The sequence below is a fragment of the Pteropus medius genome, unplaced genomic scaffold (assembly GCF_902729225.1).
Source record: "Pteropus medius unplaced genomic scaffold, Ma_sr-lr_union100, whole genome shotgun sequence".
Classification (NCBI taxonomy): Eukaryota; Metazoa; Chordata; class Mammalia; order Chiroptera; family Pteropodidae; genus Pteropus; species Pteropus medius.
In genome coordinates, this window is record NW_024354875.1 from 25106191 (window position 1) to 25132811 (window position 26621).

Here is a 26621-nt window from a genome sequence, read left to right on the forward strand (position 1 = left end):
AAGACCTATCTTCACGGCAAGGCAAACATTTGTTTACCAAACATTTACTCTTCTCATCTTCCTGAAAATTGTCTTTTTCCCCTTTGAAGCCCCAGAACCCTATCACTTCTCCTTAGCTGGGGATATGGCTTTTGAGCCTCAATTGCCTGTCTTTGGATCTCATTTTTTTTGGGTCACAAAATTCATTTTTCTCCTGTTAATCTGTGAAGTCATTTTAATTATTAGACCATTCAAAGAACCTAGGAGGGAAGAAAGTTAAAGTTTTCATTCCCTGAACTATTAGGCACCAACTCCTTTCCCACCACTCTTACCTCGTGCTTATCCCAATCTTCTTACTTTGAAAAGTTTTAAAATTTCTAACACATCCATGTTTGAGTTGAATATACAGTGCTGACAGTTACCTGTGAAAAAGCATTGTCTAGACCAATATTTCTTAAAAATTCTTCCCTCAAATACGAGTTCCTTAGAATAATAAGTTATATATATAAACAGACAATTAAAAACAGTTTTTGTCATCAAAAAAGTTTGAGAAATATTGGGTAAAGCAAGGTTTCATAGATTAATTTAGGACTTCTCAGAACTTTTGAAGTGCTAAAGTCTGTTATCCATTATGAATTGCATACATAAGAATTAACATGTCTTTTTCTTAAACAAAAATATTGTAATTAAAACATCATGACATAGCAGCACTATTCACAGTGGCCAGGACATGGAAGCAACTGAAGTGTCTTACGATAGAAGTTGGCTAAAGAAACTAGTACATATATACAATGGAATATTACTCAGTCATAAGAAGAGATGAAATACTGCCATATGCTACAACGTGGATGGACCCCGAGATAATCATGTTAAGCGAAATAAGCCAGACTGAAAAAGTTGAAAATCACATGATATCACTTATATGTGGGATATAAACCTAAAAACAACAAATGAACAGGACAAACCGAGACTCAGGGACATGGACAATGGACTAGTGGTTACCAGAGTGTAGAGGGTAGGGAAGGAGGGAAGAGGTAGACAGAGTAAAGGGGGTCAAATATAGGGGGTTGGGGGAGGGTGAAGTGGGTAAAGGGGATCAAATATATGGTAGCTGAAGGAAACTGGACTCTGGGTGGTAATCACACAATAGAATATATAGATGTCAAACTATAATATACACTTGAAAATAATATAATTGCATTAACCAATGTTACCCCAATAAACTTAAGAAAACATCATGAGAATATATAACTGAGCAGTTAACTCATTTAAAAAAATCTAGAAAAAGAGATATAATGTACCATAACAACTGATGAAATGTGAAACCTAGATCTCTACTGCATTCTCTTTTTAGCTTCGTTAACTGCAGAATTAAAGGCCTGGGCCAGCGTCCATGTTTCCCAAATTTGCCTCATTTTAATAATGTGGGAATAGAAGTTGCAAAGCAAATGAGGATTGTTGAAAATTCAGAATCCTCGGGCCCCATTGAAACTTATTGAATTTCCAGGGACAGAGAGGAGGAGAGAGGAGAGGGAGGAGGGAAGGGGAGGGAGGAGGAGGGATGGGAGGGAGTGATACAGATGACCCATTGATCAGGAAGTTTTGAAAAAAAAGGAAAACCTAGGGGGAGGATGATATCCGAGAATTTTAAAATTCTATGAAGATTAACTGCTTTTTAATTTATTCTTTCAAAGCAATTGAGTTTTAGAAGGTTTATTTTCTAACTACATGTTTTCCATTATAAATGTGGTTCACATAGTAAGTACAGAGAAGTAGAGCTCGAAGAGGAAATATATTATCCACAATTTCACCACCCAGATAACCAATGGGACCATTTGTTTTATTTTGTTTTATTTTACTTTCTTATTTGGGATTTCCTTCTAAATAAAATTCCATGGTTGAACTCATTTCCTAACTCAAGGGATAGTTTACATCCACTTAACATTACAAAAACTTGAGCTGCTTGTGTGAGAAAATATCATGTCTACTCGGGATTTTCCATATCTGATTAAAAATCCTCATCTTGTGAAACATGGAAAATTGACTACTTCTGCCCACTTTCATTAGGCAACCTACCTTGAACTATATTTGTCCCAACCCCTAGGCCATGAGGGAAAAAAAGCAAAGAGCTCTCCCTCCAGGGCTTTCTTTCTGTTCCTGGGTCTGACTTTAACCCAAAGCTCACACTAACTGGAGAAGGGGGACAGGGTGGATCAAAACAGAATCATCTTGACAACAGATACCTGCAATCTTCATGTGTCTCCATTGCCATAGCAACCAGGCAATTGCTATGTACGCTAAGCTAAATTATTTTTACCCATCTCTTCTGACCACTCATATTTTACTTCTTTATTTCAAGCATTTATTTAAACTGGTTCCTTTGCCTGACAGAACTTTTAAAGAAGGTTCTTTTAAATGAATGTTCAAAAACAAACAAGTGCTTTTTAAAAGCAACTATGTATACATGAGTGCTTTCCCTATGTATATATACATGCTCTTCTTATGTATACATATGTGCTCTCTCTATGTATACATGTGTGTTCTCCCTATGTATACATGCGTGCTTTTCCTACAGGCTATGGCTGTTAGTCAGTGGCTACCAGGGTTCCATATGGATATTTTTTCATCATCCAGAATACAGATAATTATGACTTTTGAGCTAACTAAAGTGTTTTAAATTGAAATAAAATTTTATTTTAATTCAGAATATATGTCATCAAGTAATGGTTCATTCTTTTGTTTTCAATGGCTTAAGGTGCATTTTATTGGTTTTCTTTCAGAATGATTGTCAGTTTTGATATGGATACACTATTTAGTGAATATAGAAAATTAACTCCTTGCTTTTTTTAAATTACACACTTCCCTTTTTCAAAATAATGAACATCCTGATTTTACATTTAATATGCATATAGCATACAACATTCCTGCATTAATCAATTTCTACTTAAATGTCTATAGTTACTTTTTATCTTCTTCTTATTCTCCACCAAATTATAGAATGTATTTATTTGCCCAGAGAAGACTAGACAACATAATCCAGGATGTCAAAGCTAAGCTTTGTATTCAATCAAAGTTTCTTGAAGGCAGGAACCTTGACTTATATGTTTTCATATTACCATTGTACATAACAGCGTGACTTATATTTAGTAAACACTCACAAAAAATCAAATCCATAATTATCCTGAGGAATGTGCTTTACTCCTACTTGCATCATCTGTTTATATTGTTTTTCATTCCAATTTGTATGTATGGACATACACCAAATTCAGAAAATTTCAAATTGGAAAAATTTTGGATGAAGATTTCTGTTTTGCTAAACCAAGTTTGACAGGGTATTCTGTAAACAGCAGCAAGGCAACAGATACAAAACTAATGTCATATAAATTGGAAGTGTTCAGAGACAATTTTGAACATACACCATATTTCAAATTTAATTTTGAATTTTATGATTCTTACTATTTTGGGCACTTCAAGGTGATCTGTACAGTTTTGTTGAGGTTTGTTTGACATTTATACTACTTTTAGCAAAAAGATGAAATATATGAAAACATTTAAATCATACTGTAGAAGTATTGTGAATTTTTTTTGTAATTTCAAGAGTTAGAATCAATGAAGCTTTATAAAAATATCTGTTGAAAAATGACTTCATAATTAAGTGTAATTTTTAATTCATGACTGTGACATTGCGATTTATTATGAGAAATATCTATTAGGTCATAATCCCTTGTTCCTGGAACAGAGCTCTGAAACCTTTGGAATTTCCAAAGTAATGAAAGAGATAAAGGTGTCTTTTGTTATGTTAGTGAGGTGACTTTGGACCAAGCTGCAATCACTTAGGGTTAGGGGCTGGTTACCAGAGGAACCGACTCTGTGATTAGAGGGTTGGAACTTTCAATTTCACCTCTCTACCTGCTCAGTGGGGAGAGGGGCTGGATGTTGAATCCATCAACAATTGCTCATGAGTTAATCAATCATGCCTATGTAATGAAGCTTCCATAAAAAACGAAGAAAGAGGGGGTTTGTAAAGCTTTCAGGTTAGTGAACCAGAACACTTCTGGATGCCATTTTTCTGAGTCCAAACTCCGTGGAGCCAGAAGCTCCTTTTTTCAGAAGCTCTTATGTATTTCTACATCTGGCTGTTGACTTGCATCCTTGAATATCCTTTGTAGTAAATAACAATCTAGTTAATAAACGGGTTCCCTGAGTTCCGTGAGTTGCTCTAGAAAATTAACTTAAGCCAAGGAGAGGGTCATGGGAATCTCTAATTTACAGCCAGTCGTTCAGAAGCACAGGTGAAAACCTGGACTTGAAATGGGTGTCTGATGTGGGGAGCAGTCTTCTGAGTCCTTAACCTGTGGCATCTGATACTATCTGCAGGTAGATAGGGTTGAAATTATGTTGTTGTAGGACACTCAGTTGGTGTCAGAATCTGCATTGGTATCAGAACTACAATGATATTATTGTTGTAAAGTATTGCTCTATTAAATTAAATCACTTTTAATTTGTAGTTGTATCTGGAAGACATTTTTTTTAGTACTTCATTGAAAGAAGTTTAGAATGAAGTTTACCCAATTTGAGGGAAACTACAGAAAGCGTTAAGAAATTTTGTATCAATAAGCCTGAGATAATAAATATATTTTTTAGTTTTATTGAGGTATAATTGATATACAAAAATAGCACACATTTATAATTTTAAACATTAGATAATAAAATGAAATCAATGTTGTTTCTATCTCAAGTCAATCTCTATTTCTAAAGAAATGCTGAATTATAAATTTTGTTTTACAGTTCTACCAAAAGTAAGTATAAATTGAGAGTCATTGAATTACATGAAGAGATAATGAGCATATTTACAATGGGCAAAGTTCAGTGGAAAGAATAAAACCATAATCTTTAAGCTCTTCTTTATGTCAGTAATCAGTGTAATTTTGCTTTTCTTGCAATTGAGTGGCATGCCACCAACAAAAAACAAAATCCCTCCATTCTAATCTAAAATCAGCATAAGAAAAATGGGATATAACCTTAAACAAGAGATGATGCTGAAATGAAACACCCTTGTTAAGGATGGTTTTAGAAAGTTTTGGAGAAATTCTATCCCATTCTCTTCTTATTTCATAGACTCATTTTTCTAATTAGTTTCTATTAAACTTTCAGATTATGACATGTCCAAATGCCATGCTAATTGCTGAATAGACTTAAGGGACAAATAGGAAAACAGAACTGAATCATAGAAAAGGTATACTTTAGAGACTAAGAACTTCACATTTGATGTCAGATGACCTCAGTTTGAAGGCTACTCTACCATTTACCATGTGACTTGGGCAAGTTGCTTTCTCTCTCTAAGCTTGATACCTCCTGTACGAAATGGAGATGATAACAATAGTACCAACTCATAGGACTGTTATGTGGATTAAAATTGACAGTTTAGTAAACCACTTAGCACAGAGCCTGGCACATAGTAAATGCTCAACTAATGTTACCTATCATTAAATCTATTATAATTCTGTTTTTATTACAATAATATACTTAAACAAATCCAAGATTAGAGGAATCTATTTTGGCTTTAAAGTTCTATGTAGATTTCAAGATCATATGGCTTTTTAAACATTCAGAAATTTCTTTCTTGTAACGTAAGTCTCTTTGTGATTAATTCCCAAACTAATTTTCTTGAGGACTCTCTTTAGTGAATGAAGCTTTAGGAAAACTACACTTGTGAACTAGTAGTAAATCTCTTCCCCACCATCTCTTCTCCAGAATAAAATTTCCTGTTCATTTAGGCTCTTTCATATGTCTCATTTTCTGATGATTGCAACATGGGTTTCTGTTAAATTCACCAGGCATTCCTCTTAAATAATAATACAATAAGTTCTAGAGCTATTTTGCTCATAATTTGACCAGTACCAAGTCTAAGAACAAACTTTCAAACTATTTTTAGTTTCATAATATGATCTTGTAGCATTTATTACATTAGCACTTATAAATGCTATTATTATGTTTTGTTGTATCATGTTTCTTCAAGTAGTTTATAACTTCTCTATTATTGATATTTGGTTTTATAATTCTGTGTCTCTAGTGCCTTCCCAGCACATAATGTGTATTCTGTGTGTGTGTGTGTGTGTGTGTGTGTGTGTGTGTGTGTGTGTGTGTGTATGAGAGAGAGAGAGAGAGATGAGCACAAGATTGAAGTTGGCCAATCAGAGTCCTCTTTCTTTCTTGGGAATAATATATAGAGAAGGCCATTCTTATTAGATCACCAACCGTGAGCATTATGTGAGACTGCGGAGTCTGAAGATCTTGCTTCCATCAGAAACAGAGTGAAGTCAATTCAGAAGAAGGCATGGCTGAGAGGAGAGAATGTCATCAGCTGTTGAAACAAAAAATGCAGCCAAGCCCAAAGCAGATCTACCCCCTCACTTTTAGGTTAGGTATGTGATCCATTAAACTTCCCCTCCTCTCTTTATGTTTTGCTTAACGTGGTTCCAGGTTGGCTTCTGTTACTTGCATTCTGTTACAGCATTGACTGATACAGTCTCCTGTGACTGGCTAGGGAAGCTTTGGAATCCACATCTTGTAAATCATTTCTGATACTTAGACGTATCTAGGGAGAGGGACCTAAAACTAAATGTGTAAAAGCTGAATGTGACAACAAAATGATACATTTTAATTTAAAAATTAGCATAACATTTGAACTGGAACCAGAACAAGCCCAGGAATAATGAAATCATACAAGAGTGCAAAAGTTTGGCTTACTTTATTTAAAAGGAGGCAGACATAGGCAAGGATTGGAATCTCAATTGAGAACCACATCTACATAGTAAAAGCAGATCTTCATTCTCTAACCAACTTCTCTTCCAATTCATTATTTTCTCTCTGCTACTCCACTGAATTTGGTAGGAATTTGCCAACCAAGGTCTTGCCTCCCTGAGGTAATCTTACTACACATTGGTCTGGACAAGGTGGATTATAGTTAAGATAAAAAAAAAAAAAAAAAAGATTCACACCTTCTGAATGTTATTTTCTATTTTTTTCTAAACACTAGAGAGGGTCAGATGGGCTATCACATAAAAAGCTGATGCATTCCAGAAGTGTGGCCTTTAAGAACAGCCAATAAAAGGGATCTCTGGACCTAAAACATCAGAAAGAATTGGAATCTTGCCTAAAGGGAGAATTTAAAAGGCAAGCATTAGCTTTAGGGATTATTTGACCCACAGACTTACTCTTGCTTAATTCTCTCCAATTCCTTCAGTGGTCCATTTCTTAATCTTTTAAGATTCTTCTTATGTGTTGTGTATTATGCACCAGTGATACAAATACTTCATGCTTCACTTATTCATTGTTACCCACAGTTCCCGAAGTGTGCTCTACTCCAGAGTCTAATTCCTAACTTCAGAAACTTCTCAAGCTTTAAAACTCATCTAAGTGTTTATATTCCCCAACCACTCCCTCAAACTCCCAATATAGGTAATGTTTCCTCTTACAGCATCCTCTGCAATCTGAGTGTACCTTACGTTGCAATGCCTATGTACTGCACTAGTCTGTCCCCCTCATTTCTCAAAGGCAGAGAATTTGTCTTTTAACATGAAATCCCAGAATCTAGCAATGCACATACTAGGTCTCAATAAATGCTTGTTGAGTGAATAAACAGATGAATGTATAAATGCATAAATGAATGAATGAATGAATGAATGAATGAATGACAACATGGTCCTTACTCTGAAGAAGCTTGCTCTAGCTAGGGAGGCAAATAGCTAAATTGTTAATAATAAAGCACATATGAAGAGAGAGTATAACATGAACAGAGATAAATTGTTTCTTTCATTTATACCTTTTCTTTTTTTTGATATCTGCTCTATTATTTGTGCTCAGAGGTGTGTTTAAAACTCACTATTGAATGATCTATGAACAAAACCCTGATATCTTTTGAAGAAAGGATTACCACAAATGTATTAAGGGAATAAAACAAATAAGAACATTAGATAAAGAAAATATTGCTGTCTGCCTACTGCAAATACATTGTGAATATCTAGAGGAGAATTTCCAGATAGGCCTAACAAAGGAAATATTAAGTTCTTTAGGTTATTACCACATTATTTTTAGTGACCAGGAGACAAGTAATTCTATATGTTGTAAATATGGGAAGTCTAGGGATAGCCATGATCAGAAAACTGGATGAGAAAATAGTTATAGATTGCTTGTTTTCAAGTGCTTTAACAGAATTTCCAGAGGCTGTCTACAAAAGAAAGTTTTCAATATTTGATCTCTGCATTTTAGTATGACATGTAATCAGTTGGATGGTTTGTTTCTAAGAGATAATGGGGCCACCAAAAGAAGATAGAGTGATCCTACTGATTCTCTTTCTAGTTTCCTATCCTAGCCTTTATCCAGTTCCTCATCATTTTTGGCCAGAACCATAGCCAGACACTTAAATGATCTAGCTGTCTCCAGAATCTCCTTCCCATCACTGTATTTTTCACACTGTTACAAAAAAGAAAGAGAGAAAAGTGATTCTTTATAAAACAAAATCCAATTCTAATCTTCCAATATCTTTAAAAGGTTTTTTGCCTGCACCACACTTATCCAATTGGGGTACTTTGGAGATTGTGAGGAGGGGTATTTCATGATTTGGGTGAAGTATGAGAAGCTGTAGGAATAGTATGAGGCCTTTTTGTGGGTCACAGTTTCCCTCAGAGGTAAGTGATTTAAATATATATTTTTTAAAATGTTAAAACAAATATTGTAATATTATGGAGCTAAATATAAAAGTCACATGTATTTAAAGAGAAAGCTTGAGACCTTAAAATAATGCTTTTGATAGCTGCTGTTGCATTTTACTCAGATCCCCAAGGCACTTATGTGAAAAAGGTAGTAAAGAACCATATAGAGGGAAAAGTTTCAGCAGCTCCCCTACTGTTACAAGCCCCTGCCAGCCTAGTTTTTCCCTGGCCCAGGAAACCACTTGTTCTCATAAGACACATGGACTTTTGTGCCTCTACAACTTTGTTCTTTGTTTTCTCTGAGATTCTCATCCCTTCTCTTGTCCACTTAGCTAACTTCTCCTTCCTTTCCTTTCTCCCTTCCTTCCTTTCTCCTTCTCTCCCTCTCTCTGTCTCTTCCTTCCTTCCTTCAATAAATATTTCAATGAACTCTGCTCTGCCAGTTGTCCTACTGGGTCCTGGCGATATAAGGATAAAAGGATCCTGCAGAGATGGTTAGGGAGCAGGGAGAAGTCATACAAGACTATTAATAGACAGAATAATGGCTGACATTAACTGTTGGATACTTAGCATTGTGACGAATACTTCCTATACACTATTCTATTTCATTCTTATATCAACACTGAGAAAAAACTTTTGGACTTTTGTCATCATTAAAACTTGCCTCAATGTCACAAAATAAATGGCACTTTTTTTCATAATACACAATGAATGACGTAGACAGAATTAAAACACAAGCATATGTGACTCCAAGTTATGTTCTTAAACATCACTTACTACCCAGTTTGATAGCTAATCCACATGTTCATCACCCTCTCCTGGCACAGTGGTGAGGACTGGGTGGGCCCTAGAGTGGACCAAGAACATGAAAGCTCTGTAAGGATCACACTTGGCTGCCCGTAGGACTTAAGGTATGTTTTGTTTGGCCTAAAAAAGCATTTTGAATTAGTTTGCTGACTTTTAGAAATTAAGTTTATCATAAATTTTGGATTTCCAGCTTTAAAAAAAAATGGAAAGATTTGGAAACATTGGTTAAGCATTCCTGCATGTCCACAGTTGCCTGGAGCTGAGAGGCAGCCATCTTTAGAGCAGCCCTGCACTCTACAATTCCCTGTAGTCCCCACTCGTACTGTGCTACCTTGACTGCTCTACTCACTTAAGCCACTGCCGGGGCCCTAACCTTAGTATCTGCAACCAGTCTCCTGTGCAATTTCTAAAATCTCTTAATTTCTACCTAGCCACATGATGGTTACTGTCTACAAGTAATATAATTTTTAACGTGAAAACAATTGCAAGTAAAATTAAAAGCTATCAAAATAATGCTAATACAGTAAACTATCCACTTACCACTGTTAAGCCCAGTTTACTAAGAAGAACAAAATGCCCAGGGTAGAAAGCGTCGTTACTACATAAATATCAAAATATATTAGACTATGGCATGTATAATTTCCCATCTCAAATAAAAAAAGACTGCTCAGGTCTATTTACAGCGGCTCATGGTTTTTACATTGCTGTCAGCCCATTCAGAAGAGGTTATTTATAAACCACTATACTGTTGCTGTTAGTGATTATAATTATAGAAAAACTTCATTAATTCAAATTCTTCAGTGCTTAGAATAGAGATTGGGGTCTAGTCTACCTCTGTATTGTGACAGTTTATGAAAAGATTTGCTAAGCAAATTTACTAAATAAACTTACTTATAAAAAAAACCTGTTTTCTTGATACAAATTTTAGAGTCACAAATTCCCAACAATATAAGTGCATTGTAAGCAAAAGCTAGGAACTGCTTTGTTTGGTATTTTGATATAATAAATACAAAACATTTTTTCATATTCTTTAAAGTGTGACTCCTGCTAGACAATACCTTTTTATCCTAGTTCAATGCATTATTTGTTTGAAAACAATAAAATATTGTCACTGGGAAACATACTGTTTTCCTCTGACTTTTCATCATTTCAGACAGCTCTTTTTCCCAAGTCAGCTGACTTATCTGACTCTACTTAGTCGGGGAAGCGTAAAAAAGAAGGTTGCAGTTAAGAGTAAATACCAATTAGTTACCTAAAGCTTCAATAGACACATCTATTATAATAGAAAGAAACACACACACTTTAATAATGCAAGAGTTGGCAGCAAAACGATAAATGTCCAAACATGATGAATAGCAGGTTAGCCACCTCTACAACAAAGAGAACAACGATACCAAGTTGGCCCATTTTTGCTTAGTCTTGTAATAGACAAAAATTACAATCTATAGTTTTATTTATTTGTGTGGGTCTTCCAGCATCTCAAGATAAACTGGAGTGCAAATAAATGGCTTACCTCTCTTGATAGTCATTCACAGGAAAAAAAATGTGTTTTGTAGTGCAGAAAGAACCTTAAAACAGAAATTGATAGTAAAATCATGTCCTACCTGGGTAACTTTTTCTGTCACATTGTGTGTTCGATCTTTAACCTTGGGTGCAATAATGGTTTTATCAGAAGAAGGAGGGGATGTATTCTTTTTTTCAGTTTTGACATCTGAAAAATTCAGAGTGAGCTGTGGAATCTTGTTAATGGTGCTGTATTTGTTGAGGTTTGAATCCGATGTGGATCCCAGGAGGCTTGACTTGATATGATTAAAAGGCCCTAAAAAAATTGGAAAGTATTTGTAAAAGCAGTATCAGGAGAAGTAGAAGAGAGAGATGGTCCTGAGTGACCAGCTAGTGATCCATGGACCAATGTGACCCTGATTCAGGTGTGACTATATTCAGCTAGCTGATACATGAACACAAGGTTTAGGGTCACCGTTTGCCTCATGGAGCGGCATATGAGAATCTGAGGATAAGATGGGGTCCCAGGTGTCCACCCAGAGAGCAGATGGTGGCTTTAGCAATTATTCCGTTTCTTTCATTATATGCTAGAATAAAAAAACAAAACAAAACAAAAAAATCTCCACTCTCTATCATTGGCTAAATTCTACCTTCAAAGTTTCCCAAGATTTTCTTTTTATTACCCAGGGATTATTCAAGGAAGGACTTGCCTATGGTTAAAATCATGTTGGCCATGAAATTTCTGAATGGGCTGTCTACCCTGCTCCAATTTCTATTATTCTCCTCTCTGTGTCATGACAAATAACAGGCCAGCTGTGTTCTTCATATCTTCTATTACCTATATGAGATGTTTTGCAGAGCTTCCAGAAGTGTTAAGCCCAGATGGAGGAACTTCAGATAAGACTGAGAATGGCATTTTTTTTCGTAGACTCTATTAAAAACTCTAGGATCCTGTGTGGGATTTTAAAATCATTCCATTCATTTACATCTTTTTCTTTCATTTAGATTTGGCTGACCACTTTTTGAGAAACAATAAAAAAATAAAAGCCATACCAGAAGAATGTGGTGGCAAACATAGCTTACGATTGAAGTGACCATTGCTAAGTACAAGGACATATCTGGGATTGGTAGTACATTGTTATTTCTTTTCTTTTTCCCTTTGTTTAACCATGTTGCACATTAGAGCCCCAGAACTTATTCATCTTTTATCTGGAAGTTCGTTGCTTTGACCAACCCTGGTCATAGCTACGAAGGTAATTTGGCAAGGTGCCAAGACTCCTGGCCTCCACTTTGTTGAGGATAAGTATAGTGACTAGCTACATATTCTTTTCTCTGTTGTTTATGAAGAGTCAGGAAATGCTCCAGAGTTTCTGGTACAATGGGTGATGTTACTTTTACCATTATGCATATCTTAAAAATTATCATTAGGAAGAATTTTAACAGAATCCTGAGCCCATGAGTATTTTACAGTCATTATCTTTCTGCCTCAGAGAGTGCTTAAAAAAATACAAACTGCGTGAAGAAACTTGCTAGTCAACACATTTTGCCTTATTTTTTTTCCCTTGTTCAGAATGAAATGAATGCAGTTTAGGGATCACAAGGAACTTTATGCACCAAGCGAGGAAGACATAGATTTATAGATTGTTTATTTTGGACCACAATAATCAACGCAGATCAAATATAGCACTGAGAAAAAATACTCATCACTTAGTTCATAGTTACCTCGAGAAAAATCACACTATATTTATTTATAAAAGTTTATGTTTAATTATTATAAAAGTTCGAAATGATTTTAAAAGAATTATCTATGTAGCAAATACTGTATTTCTTGAGGTGCATTTCTAATCAGTCCCTGGGTTTTATCCATGATGATGACCAAGTTCACCTAGGTAAAAAATGTCATTGAGCTCTCTCTACATTTACTGCCCAGTGCGTTCTCATTTACATATAGATTCTCACTCTCTTTTCTACTCATATGACAAGGACAGAAGTAAGAGCCAAAAGCGGTACCAAATTAATCGAGTCTTTAGGTAGGACTCTGACAGAAATTCCACTTTCCAGGTCTCTACCACACACTACTACTTTATTTTCGGAACATATCCAAAATAGTGTTTCCTTTTTTACATCATTCTATGGCCACATTCCAGGCCTATATCTTAATATTTAAAATTTGTAAAGCATTCTAGGAGTTCAGATTTCTTCATATTGTTTTTGTCCTCGACTCTAACATTATATTTTCACTCCTTAGGCAATTTTACTGCTCACAGCAATACTGACAAGAGATTAAAGAAGGTTGAGCCAAGGTATAAAATTAAAGCGTGTTTAAAACCTTTTAGCTCATCTTTCAATTATTTTTCTCTATCATCCTTCTATATGTTGAAATTTTGTAGCAGATTGACTACAAAGTTGTTTAAAAAACTGGGTAAAACATGGGATCACCTATGACGTTAAGGCAGAAAGCACTGTTAAATATACTTTGATCATCCTTTTGACCAGTTCCAATAAACTTCACTGTATTGGTTACACTGATGGATAAGTGCTCTCAACTATGACAGCACTTCACCATAGGGGCATTTGTGGGGCATTTTTATTTGTCACAGTGATGGGAGGCAGCTATTCTCTTACCTTGAAAAATTGTCCCAATGGGCATTCATGTAGGTAAAAATCTTGTTTATAATGATCTGAACCTTGAACCTAACTCTTTCACATATAAAGAGTACTATGTACTTTTAACATGATTTTAATATACATTGAACTTTCCAGAGCTACAACGACAATTTAGAGGGAAAGTTTTTACATTGTTTTATTCAGAACTTTACAAGAAATTGTTCAGCATTTTCGTAAAATCATATTTCCTGGAACTACTCTCCTTGTAGCATTTATTGCCAATACAAAATTTCAGACTTCAGATATAGTCTGTGTTTGTAGCTGTCATGTGCCAATGTGTAAGAGATTTGTATCTTTTTTTTTTTTTTAAATTTGGAGAGACTTATAGGAATCACACTAAAATCGTTCATAAAATTACTTTTAAAATATTTCATATTATGGTTCTTCTATATATGTAAAATGATATGTGACATAATAAAAAAAATGTATGTGGTAAAAACTAAACATTTGAAATGATCTGTCTTGGGATTGCCTGTTGGTTTTCAATATCACCCTAGCAACTCCGTAGGTATCTCCCACAACTTCAGGATGTCCTGATTGCCATTTCTTCCTCCAAACCATCTTCTAGTTCCCATTACTTATGAAGGAATATCTTTGGCAAGGTCTTTTTTTTTTAATTGTTGGAGGATAAATATATGTTCTGACATTTACTGGGATTTCTTTCTTCTGCATAATTTATTAATATTGCATGTTACAACATAAGGAATCATATTAACATTATTCACAAAAGAAAAGGCCAGTTCATTTGTTAGAATTCTATACTTTCTTATTTTCTCCCCACTTTATCTTGGTAATTATTCATAATTCAATTTTGGTTTTACCTACTTTTCAATTTCATATATAAATAAATCTGATATGTTACTATTTATTCCAATAGAGGTTATTATTTTGTTATCCACTCATACTTCTGCTCTATCATTTTATTCAGTACTTATATGTATTGTTTTCTTATGCCTTTAATGCACTTAAACCATTTTTTTCTTATGTCTAATTATTGCATTATGTCTTCTAGTGTAGTTATATTTGAACAATAACATATTAGAGAAATATTATTTTATTATAAACTATTTTCCTTTAATCTCTTCTTTATATTACAGTTAAGGAATCATTTTGCTCTTTTAGAAATAAGATAAAATATCTCTGAATGTAATTTTAGGATAGTAAAATGAGTATAACAAAATCTTTGTTGAAACAAGGGACGTAGGGTCTGACAGGACTGAGAAATCACTGGTCGATACATGTTATCATCAGATTTGGCTTCAGAATTTACAATGTCACCCAAGCTGTATTTTAGCTTCTCTTATTTACTGGTAGAAAACATTTCTAAACTGTTGTTCTATTATTTTTTTTTAATTCAGCATTAGAAATTTAATCTAGGTTTCCTTTTAAATCTGTACATTTAAAGAATTTAGCAGAACTTAAAATATTACTTAAAATAATTTGTGCATGCTCCTTATATCCGATGTTTACAATCTATTTTATCCTGAATATCAAAGATCATTACGCACTTTCCACTGATTTGGAAGATGCTTATACGCAGAAGTCTCTTTGAATCTGTGAGATGGTCAGTGTTGGCTTAGGTTCCTCTAAAACCTATCAAAATTTTAATTAAAAAATTTTCAACACTTTAATTAAGATAGGTATTACCAATATCATTATGTCACCAATTGTAAACTGAAGCAGACAGAATATGAGTCCAAAAGAGAATAAGAATGAAGGACTAGAAATCAGAATACAGGTTTTTTCCTACCTCCTAGATCTATATTCAGAGAGGCCTTGGTTGAGGATTTAAAGGTGAAAAGCAGCCTCCCTGAGAGTGATCATGAACAGATGGGATTTAGGATTCTAATGAAAGAAAGGAGAATAACCTGAAAAACAAAGTTAAATCAATTTAAAGAAAATAAATGGGCAGAAATAACGGGAAATATCAAATTCAATAGAAAGGAAATTAAAACTCAAAAGTATATAGGAGGACTTAATGGTTTTTAGAGAAACATTTGCAAAAGGGATGACCGGATTAAATTTTCCAATATACTAGGAGGAGATGGTAAACAGGTAACCAAGAAAACTAAACCAACAGCTGTATAAAGCTCTAGCATATCATAGGTGTCTGATTAAATGTAAAGTAGGCCAGGTTCCAGCTACAAAGAAATACCCTGCATTTAGAGGTCGAGCTAGAGGCTAAAGCAACAACTAGGAAGAATTTTAGATTAAAGATATTTAAAATTTTTATGATGAGTCCATTTAAATTTATCATGAGTTATAGGATACTAAAGGAGAATATATTCTTTTAGATAGTGCTGGAAATATAGCTAATGACATCTGATAATTTTTTAAAGAATGCTAGGGTTTTTTTGGTTTTGTTTTTGTTTTTAAGATCATTGCTCTTGAGGACCAAATGGGACAAGAGAGAAGGAAATAAAAAAAAGATTAATGTTGTTTTCAAATTATTAGTTGTTTATACAATATTTCTTAGGGCACTGAGTTTATATTGCTAAAGTTTAATAAAACCTAAATTTCTAAAGTAACAACATTAAGGAAAATGCAAGTGCTATATTTAGTAATAGGATTTTGTAAAAGAACAGTTGATAAGCATAAGGGCTTATTTTAACACTGGAAAGATAAGAAGTAATCATCAAATTATTTGTAGTCAATATCCATATTTGTTTGTTTTAGTGCATGACATATATAATAATTTATAGAAGAAAACCTTCACTATTGAAAATCAACTTGCAAATTCTTATAAGATCACAAATATTCAATAATGGCCAATGTACCTTATAAGAAACAGTTATATTAGAACAATTAATTTCCTTTGTGAGTCTGACAGTTTTTGTGCCTAGAGAGAAGGTAAAAGCTGTAATGAATCTTGAGAGTACTTTTGTTTCTGACTCATTGTCAGATTCTTGGGCAAGTTAGAAACTGAACATACCATTGTCATTGAGATAATAAGGAGATGGAATCGATAAAAAGGTGAAATTATATTCATGCTTATTTACTAAGTAAGGTAAGAGGTTCGTTTTTATTAATGACTTGGGAAGAGGAATAAGCAAAGAAACTACTAAGTTTGATGTGATAATCAGCTTATGAGTGATTAAAGTAGGATTAGTTTCACCTCTCACACATTGGAGAAGTTGTTAAAAATATGATATGCACACAAAAATAAATAGCATATGCAACTTATTTGAATTAACTTTTTCACTCTTTCATAATGGGTTACACTTTTTTGATCTCTGAAGTCTAAAGAGTCAGAGTGCTAAGATAATTTATTAAAAAGGAATAAAATTGATCCCAAGAAAAAGGGTTAAATGGAAATTATTCCATTTAGAAGAAAGATTGAGTACCAATTTACTGTTTGTATACTGTGATAATGCATCCAGATTAGAAGTAGCCAGCTAGTATCTCTGCCCCACTCAGGATAGATGAAGGGAAATAAATTACATTTCAGCAAGAAGAATTTAGGTTAGCTCTTTGCATAACAGGCAGTAAAAATAGATTTCCCAAGAAAGTTAAAGAATGGGCTTCTCTGCAGATAGAGATTCCTCTACCACCTGAACAAAGGAATTCAGACAATATCCTTGCCTGAGGGGAATAAACCAGATCATCTTGAAACCCTTCCAAGTATATTCCTAAGTTGTTTATTTTATTTTCATAAAGAATTAATTTTGGTTGGGTTAGAGGTTGAAAAAAACTATGCATTTGTATATAAACAAATCTAGAAATTTGTCTTTTATTTTTTTTTTAATTTTTAAATTTAAATGTGGTTTAGAAATAAAGCCAAAAAATAAAAAATAGAAAACACAGTTAATGTATTGTCCTATACCTAATTAGTATATTAATTGCTCTATGAAAATTTTAAGGAGCCAGACACTTAAATATTTTTTTTAAATAGTTTTCAAAATCAGAGCCTGAACAAATAATGAAGACTTTGGAGGGCACAGATATATTAAATTTTTATTAAATTGTCACTTGTTTTCATCTAATCTGGGAGTTTAACTTCATAAATATTAATATGTGAAAATTCTCTACAATGATTTAGAGTTTCTTAATTATAAATTCTGACTTTTATGATTCATTTTTATTCAAAGACTATTGCTATTTAAACATGGGAGTTGAGGAAAAGGGTTGGAGGTTAAATAGATTAGTTTATGAGACAAAAATAAAATTACTATAATCTGAATGACAACTATGTGAACTACTAGTTTAGAAAATAAGCAAGCTCAGTTTTCTATTTATTGAGAAAAATTAGATTAATTTCTCACTGAATTTAAAAGATCATCAGAAAATTAAATTCTAACCATTTATTGCTAATTGTTAAATGCTAAATCCAGCCTAATTTCACAGGCAACCTGGTGAGAGTTGTCTGTTTTCTGTTTCCTAAGGTTATGTTCTGAATTATATCAACTCAAATCACCACCTACAGCTGACACTAATTTGCTTCCTTTTAGAAATTTCAGTAGACAGGCCAAGAACAGAATAACCATGTACATGAAATCCCATCCCACTACTGGAGGTCACCTGCACAGACCTTTTTTGAAATGCTTACAAAATAAAATTGGAATGAGAAGTTGCCACAATTTCCCTTATTTTCAAATTATGCTGGGCTGCTGATCAGAAAACATCTTTAGTTTCTAGTGCTATTAATTCATAACTATTACTAGCTCTGAATTAATTAAAGAAGTGATTGAGAAATCAATATGTAAAACGTTGCAGTGATCAGAATAGCAGTGACATAGGAAAGGCCAAAATAGTGAATTCTAAGTAATGATGGTTACTGGTGGAGACGCGTTCATGCAACACACATGCACAAAATGAGTCACTGTCACCATATGCATACCCACAGCAGTCTGCATGGCCTATGTTAAAAGACAGCTCCCAAAAGTTTTCCATTTAATGAAAATATGTGATTATTATATTCTGTGATTCCTTGTATCTACTATGATATAGTAGAAAAACAGAAACGAATTTCACATTTTTAGCCAAATCCATATTTATTTAGAGGTATTACCCAGTTTAACAATACTCTACAGTAGCTGTAGGTCATGCCAGTGATTTCAGACTAATATAGGACACAATTAAAAATGATTGCTATGTAATATAGAAAAATAGAAAATGACTATCATGCATGTACAGTTTACTAACAGTAAGCTTAAAACCATACCCCCTGCCATCCAGGAACGTGAAACTAGTTTTAAGGAAACAAAAGAGGAACAAGTGAAGTGATGCTGTCATGTAGCATTTTGCTATTTTATTTAATCTTGTACTCAAAAAAATTCTTTTTTGGCTGAAATAGGCTTATGTGCCTCTTTTACACTGGAATATATTTAGCTTGGTATTTGTATCTTTCCGAGCAATTTAAGTATTTAGGAAGTGTCCAGTGTCAACCTAGGCTTATACTTCTTGCAAGAAAAAGGAGTTCATAATCTTTTTGGTGACACGACTGAGAAAGTAACAAGGTCTTCAACAAAATCAAGCCATGATGTCTCCACCAGGCACCTGGACTAGCTAAGGGCAGCATGATGTTGCATTGAACAGGGCACACAGCAGGCAAGTTAACATGCCAAGTAAAGGGGCATCTTGAGCATCAGATGATGAAATTTGAGTTTGTACATTACCTTTAATATTGCGACCATTGTCTGTTTTGAGCACATAAGGATGGAAAAAGAGAGAAATATAAAAAGAAAACTAAAATTATGTTATATACATTGAATTACCTCTGTAAAAACAGAGAAAACAAGATGTAATGATTGAAAATTTATCTTTGAAATTAACAACATTTTTACTATTCAACCAACTAAAATGCCTGCGTTAAAAATAATATTTGCTATCATAAGCATTCATGTTCAAATATGTACAACATTCATCTCGCTTAATTTAAATGGATTCCAAGATACAGATTTTATAATTATGACTGTTTGGAGAAAGAGATCCCCAACTGCCTGCAGTTGTGATAAATCTTTCAATCTTGTCAGAAGCCAATTTGAGTGTTGCTTCAACCATCAGTCACAAAGAAAGACTGCACAACATTTTTCACATTAAGTAATTTGGGGGGATATAATTTCACTTAGTATGTTAATTAGAAAAAATGTTTCTAAGATAACAGTTTACTTTATAAACCAACTTTCTATTAATTACAAAGGTATTAATTGCCCTTCCCATAAATGTTCTTCAATGTATATTTTGAAAATACCAAATTGTGAAAGAGTCATCTTATGCAAAAATAATTGTAAGAAATCAGTGAAACATTTGACCATTTAAAGGTAATGTAAAATTTTAAAATTTATGTTGTCATAATATACAGTATAATATCTAGAATATTTAGAAAATTTGTTTATATTAAAATGGGCTGTTTTCAAATCTCAGAATAAAATATTTTCAAATTTATTTTGTGGTTAGCAATCAGACTCTTTGTTACATATTTGCTACTAACAAAATATGCATTACTAGTTTTGAAACAAACAAGCTTAAAATAAATGAAGTCATGTCAAAACCATTCAAATATATCCAAGATTTGAAAAATCTGTTCAACATTTGTTGACATCTCTGCTAATACTGTGCATATTTAAAATCTTGGGATATATTATAATTGTTTCAAAGCTTACAACTGAAGCAATTGCAATAGCGTGGTATATTGAATTGCTAGTGTAGACATTGCCTTGGACAGAGATGCACAATAAAACTGTGACCTTAGATGACAACTCTCTACTCTCTTTGAGGAACCATAAAAAGCAAATAAGGATTGTGGAAAAGACCACATTACACAGAATTAATTATCTCTATCAGAAGCAGCGTCCAAAAATCATTAGTAAAGGAACAGTTGCTTTCAAGAAGTTAAAGATTATAATTCTACTCACCAAAGATGGAAATTATAAATAAAAATTTGCAAATTTCAAAAAAAAAAAAGTTACATTATATAGTTAATGCTGCTTTGATATTCTAAGGCAGAGCATGTGGTCTGTGTGCTGGTGCTAGCTAGATTTGCTTGTTATTCCTCTATGACAGTATAAATACAGAAATTAGGGTAAGCATTTAGAGTCTTGGAGCAGTTTGGCAGAGTAGTTTTACATCTTTCAATTTAATAATAAAACAATTGGGGTTTGTATTTTATATGTCTATTTTATAAATTTCATTTTTCTAGTAGTGCATTTTTATTGTATTTACAAGTATATTGTTCTATGATGGAGTAGATAAAAATTCTGGTCCTTCACCACAATGGTTTGAGAAGTACAATTCTAAAGTACTTGATAATGTAGATTAAATAAAAGGATAATGTAAAATATTATGCACTAACGTATTTGCAAATTATTTAAAGTTCTGTAAAGTTAGACTATATAGGAGGACATTTCTCTTCTTCAAATAGGAGACAACAATATGAATTCAAAATCTGGTACATGTGGGATTTAACCTGTTAAGCAGTTACATGGATTCATAAAACTAAAATCGGTTAAAAAATTTTTCCATTTTCCTTTATTGGTTCAGTTTCTAAAATATATTAAATATAGCCTTAGGAAGTGTGGTTTCTCCTATGCTAACCAATGATTTTGTAGCTAAAATTATTCTAAAGTGTACAAAATGCTCAATGAATTTATCAATCAATAGCCAGACATTAATTGTAGTGTCTGCAAGAAGTGACACTTTTTTTTTGAAAATAACATAACTAGGGTGGTGGGAAAAAATTGAGAATAATCTCAACACTTCGTGTCCTTGTATGGAACCCATGCTGAGAAATCCAAATATATTAAAGCATCCTTTCCCATAATTGTGTTAATAACTGTGTACTAAATAGAGGTTACATAAAATTAAAAAAAATAAAGTTAAATCATGAAATCTGATCTAACCTACTCTACACCACTGTCCAATCACAGGCTAAGTCTGTGTCTGTATAATGAGCTGATTATGTATCAATTGATATTCAAATTTATTGTTTCTGAATGTTATTATGCTCTAACTCAGGTTCTTTCTAAGCAATAAGGCCAATCTCTGAAAAGTTGATGTAATTTCTAAAGATCACTGAACTAACTGGATTAACTAACTAAAACATATGTTGGTCATTTAAATCACCATGTTGAATTTGTAGTTCTTTAGACGTAGGATTCATTGCTCAAAGATCAAAATTCAGAGCTCTCATTCATTCAGGAAATATTGAGCATGCAATCACTATGTGGCATAGGGTCCTAGATAATTGTCCAGTTTGAAAATTATCCCTGATTTTATTTCTTTCTCCTTTTAGCCTTCTTTGGACTACAGATGCAAATGCATGTGCTGTCTACGGCCATGCCACCCTGAACAAGCCTGATCCTGTCTGATCTCGGAAGCGAAGCAGGGTCGGGCCTGGTTAGTACTTGGATGGGAGACCATCTAGGAAGACCAAGAGCTGTAGGCATAAAAAATGAAAAATAAAAAATAAGGGATTGTAAGCTGACAAGTTCCTTGCAATCTGTGAGGTCAACCAAGGGTTGCCTCACCTAAAAAAAAAAAAAAAAAAAAAAAAGAAAGAAAGAAAGAAAGAAAATGCATGTGCTAATTGTTCTTTTACAGTTTCTCAAAAGTATCATATAGAAAACTATTAAACTGTTCCTTCTATTTCTGTGATATTGATTTTTCTCTTTAAATTTTTTCCTGCAAATTCATTTTCTTTCACCTCTTCTGCCTTCTCTACTTCACTTGCTCTTTAAATAAAGATCTCCACATGATTCAATCCTTAGATTCTGGTTTAAATTTTAGAACATTATGGAGCAGGTAACTTGTTATTTCCTGATGTATGTGATTTTGGAACATATTTCATGAGCACGGTCATCTCAATTTTACACCAATATTTTATTGAGTTTCTGCCATGAATTAGGTAATTATTCTGGATACTAGTGCTGAAGAGTTAACTATACCAGATCTGTGCTGGAGGAGCTCATAGCAACATAATTATTAGCTTGCATATCTAATAGGAATGACAGACAAGCATATAATGTAGAATGTATTAAATGCTATCATATATATATATGTATATATATATATGTAAACACTGTTTTGCACACTCAAGTGTAAAATTATTTAATTCCTCCGGTTTGGGCAAGGGAAATGGGTTCTGATGGCTATGAGTAGTACTTTGAAGAGGAACAAAGTTGGAAAGAGTATTCCTGGCAGAACAAGGTAATGAAACAAAGAAATGAATAACATATTTTTGGAAAAAGGCAATTAGATTTGCACAGTTTTAGAATAGAGTAGATAGGAGGGGAGGGAGTCTTGCAGAGACTAGGCTTGGAATGAGGCTTGGAAAATAACTGTGACTAGCAGGTGAAGTGCCTAGTACCCTACACTCAGGAGCCTTGTGATTGGATTTACGTTTTAAAAAGAAAACTAGCAACGGCAACATGGGTGATGACGGGCACTTGCAGGAATGAATACCACAAAAAGGACAGCGAGTCTCTCAAGAAACCAAAGCTATAGTGTTCAGAAATGTGGAACTAATACACCCATGCAAGAGGCACTCTGAATCATGGACCCTCTGAAGAAAGTTCAGTGCCTCAGTAGACCCCCTCTGCAGCAAGGTTTTTCTGAGCAGTTAGGGAAGGAAAACTGCATGAATTGACTGTGGACTTTGGAGACTGTCAGTCCTGAGTTTGAAGGCCAGCTCTAGCACTCTATAACCTTGTGCCAGTTGTTTATTTAGCATATCTATACCTCAGTTTCCTCATCTATAAAATGGAACTTAATAGTAGTTCCTAACTCATAAGGTTGTTATGAGAATTAAATGTGTGTCAAGCAGTTACATTGCCTCTCACATAGTAAATATTCAACAAGCGTTATCCATTATTGTGTTAATGATGAATAGTTTTTGTCATTACCTTTTATGAATCTCTACTTTTACTATTAGCTGATATGAGAATGTGAACAAGAAGAAGCCAGGGAGAAATAAATGAATTCTGACTTTGCTTTTCAAACTATTTTTGGTTGAGATCAAGACTTTCAGGTTTTGTTTTTTGTTTGTTTGTTTTTGCTTTTGTTTTGTTCCCCAAACCTTTCGTCTTTCTCCTACCTATTTCTCTCCCTGCTCCTAATCACTTTATAGCTTTCTGATAACTCACTATGTGAATTTCATACACCTCTTCTTTTGGAAAGAGTTAGTCAATAAAATAGTCTTGTGATGGCACGTCACTGTTTCTGTCCATAGCTTTACTGCTTGGTAAATGTAGCCAAATTAACTATGCTTGAGAAGATAGTGGCATATGACCTAGAGGCCATCTTATATTAGGCATTAATTCATTAACATGCCATAAAGTAGGCAGAAAATAGTTATCATATCATTTTAGAAACACAGATATAGAAACCAGAAAAAAAACAAATTATTCACTAGGGTTCAAAGAGGAAACCAGTTAACAACTCTGAATGTAGAACTCATACTTTTAATAGCCTTTACTCACGTTTCTTTCCTTAAGGCATAAGGATTAATGTTGTAATAATAATTAAAAAAAAACAATGTGGAAATTACTTTTTATTACCTATTAATTTATATTTTCATATTTAAAAAAAACTCAAACATACCTTCACTGGCATGTCGGTCTCTAAATATGTTCTTGGGGTGGACACTGAATCCTTCAATATCATGAACTGAAGAAGCCCTTCGTATACTACAAATGCTTTCCTTTGATCTGGAATGAGTCAGCTGGGAACTTGACTGCAGCATATCAGGGTAGAGTCGGTCCCACTGCCTTTTGGGAGAAGAATGGTCAAGAGGTCCAGATATATTCACTAAGGGGGAACATTTGCTGGGCTGTATCAAAGCTTTTGTATCATCTGCTTCAGAGGGGCTGCAGCTTTCTTTTGTAGGAGACTTAAAGTGCTTCATGGCTACTGAATCATCACTGTGTTTAGATGAATCAATTACTACCACATCGGGGTCCTCTTGTGGTAAGGACTGCTTTCTGTAAGTGAGAACTCTCAGACCAGGGAATTTGAACCCAAAAAGTTTCCCTACAAGTAGAGACAGGAAATAACATTATTATGAGACAAAGGATATATCCCTTAAAACAAACAAACCAAAAAACGAACATTGTCGACTCATATTTAAATATCATGTAAAAGTAGTTATTAATCAATACAATTAATTTACAGTTGGAATGAGAGATATTGCAAAAAATTTCCCAGGAACCAATATAAATTATCATATAAGTCAAAAAAAATAGTAATTTTACCATGTTTTTGGTGAGTAGATATACTCCAGTGACATGAAAGCATTATTTTAATGACACGAGGCTGTTTTGGTAAATTAAAAACATATATCTACTATACATCCATTCTTTAAGGCAGTTTGAAGGATGGAGCACAATTTAGAAAGGAAAAGAAGCGGTGGGGCACCATATATGAAAAGGACAGACACAGGAAGATAATCGCACATGCGTGTGTGGCTGAGGGAGGGAGCGTTATTGTATTGAAAGTAAGAGGAAAGGGAAAGAGGTGGGAGTAAGGAGTTGACCTGACATATCTAGAAGGTTTTTATTGGATAATATTGTGAGTTGAATGTGGATAGAAAAAGCGGGGTCAACTGTGTGTGAGACATTCCTCCTTCTATTTGGAATTTTCACAAGCCTTTTGGTTTCAGAGAGAGAAGTATGGTAAAGACAGGAATTTCTTTTTCTTTATTATTATTATTTTTTGGTCTGAAACTTGAGAATGTGGCAGGAAATGTTATACATATCTCAGAGTGGGAGATATTTAGAAGGTGCTACTAAATATAAATATGAAAGGGTAGACAATAAAATTAAAATATTGGCTAATAAACACATAAGGTCACTGGTAGTAAAAACGCAAATTAAGAGTATATTATTTTCCACTCTTAATTTAGCAATAAATGAAAAAGAAGCATATCATCTAGTGCTGGCAAAGAATGTTGGAGAGCGTTCTGACACTCTATTGGTGGGATTGCAAATTGCTACAAATTCTTTGGAAAGTCATCTTATATCTATTAAAGTGAAAAAATACACTTTTCATTTGACTCAGCAATTCCATTTATAGAATATTACAAGGCACAAAAACTAGACACAATCTGAATACCCATTAGATGAAGAATGGCTGAATAAATTATAGCATTTTTATAGTTTGAAATCTTATTATATTCTTTAAAAACAAGAATATGTATGTTTTGATTAGAAGGTTATTCAAATATAGTGTTAAGAGAAAACACAAGTTTCGGCCTAATGTATTTATGATGACACTATTTCATTAAATATAATAAAAGCCTATGTTTGTCCATGTAAGTTGTATGACAGTAAAGAAAGATGTGGAGGAACAGACTCTAAATTTTTAATGTCGATTGGCTAAGTGGGTTTGGAAGTAGGGGATGTATAATGTATTGCATTCTTCTTTGTATATCTCTATTGTTTGTTACAAAAGCATGTATTCTTTTACAATAATTTTAGGAAAACTAATAAGATAAAACTTCTACTCCTAAAAGAAATAAAACGATGAGAGAAAGCAGCCAAACACTATTGTATAATTCAAAGCTTTTCTAGTAATCATCCATAAAATACAGTTTCTAATTTCTACTGCCAACACAGTAGTCTAGGTCCACATATCCCATGCCTATACAATTATAGTTTCTCTTCTAGTTAGTCATGAACTTTTCTGCATTTTATTGGAATACACTCTTCTAGTGGATGGTCTCATGTACACACATATTTTCAATTCTATCTTTAATCTACTGTCTCATAAACCATCCCAGACCTTTTCTCTTAGTTCTAAACTTGCATATCTAATGGCCTCACCAATATCGTTTAGAATTCCTAAAGACATCTCCAAATCTCATAGTAAACTCAATCTCATGATTTATCTCTCCAAGTCCAGCCCCTTCCCTCCCTCCCCTTTTTTTTTTCAGTGAATGACATCATAATCCATTTAATCATATAAGCCTGAGACTTGAGGGCCATTCTAGTTACTGTTCTCTCACCTCCATCCCCTATA

The 26621-nt window shown here is 33.7% G+C and overlaps 1 protein-coding gene and 1 pseudogene across 1 annotated transcript in view; one reads left to right on the top strand and one right to left on the bottom strand.

The window, feature by feature from the left end:
- The window catches only part of KCNH7 (potassium voltage-gated channel subfamily H member 7), a 399182-nt gene that overhangs the window by 90766 nt on the left and 281795 nt on the right, over positions 1 to 26621 (bottom strand). Inside the window, exons 4-6 of the mRNA XM_039855541.1 lie at positions 24207 to 24635; positions 19286 to 19306; positions 11105 to 11319 (exon numbers count right to left, since the gene is read on the bottom strand). Coding sequence (XP_039711475.1) covers positions 11105 to 11319; positions 19286 to 19306; positions 24207 to 24635 — 665 coding nt within the window. The remainder of the gene's footprint in view (positions 1 to 11104; positions 11320 to 19285; positions 19307 to 24206; positions 24636 to 26621) is intronic.
- On the top strand, positions 21935 to 22053 carry LOC120597246 (uncharacterized; annotated as a pseudogene).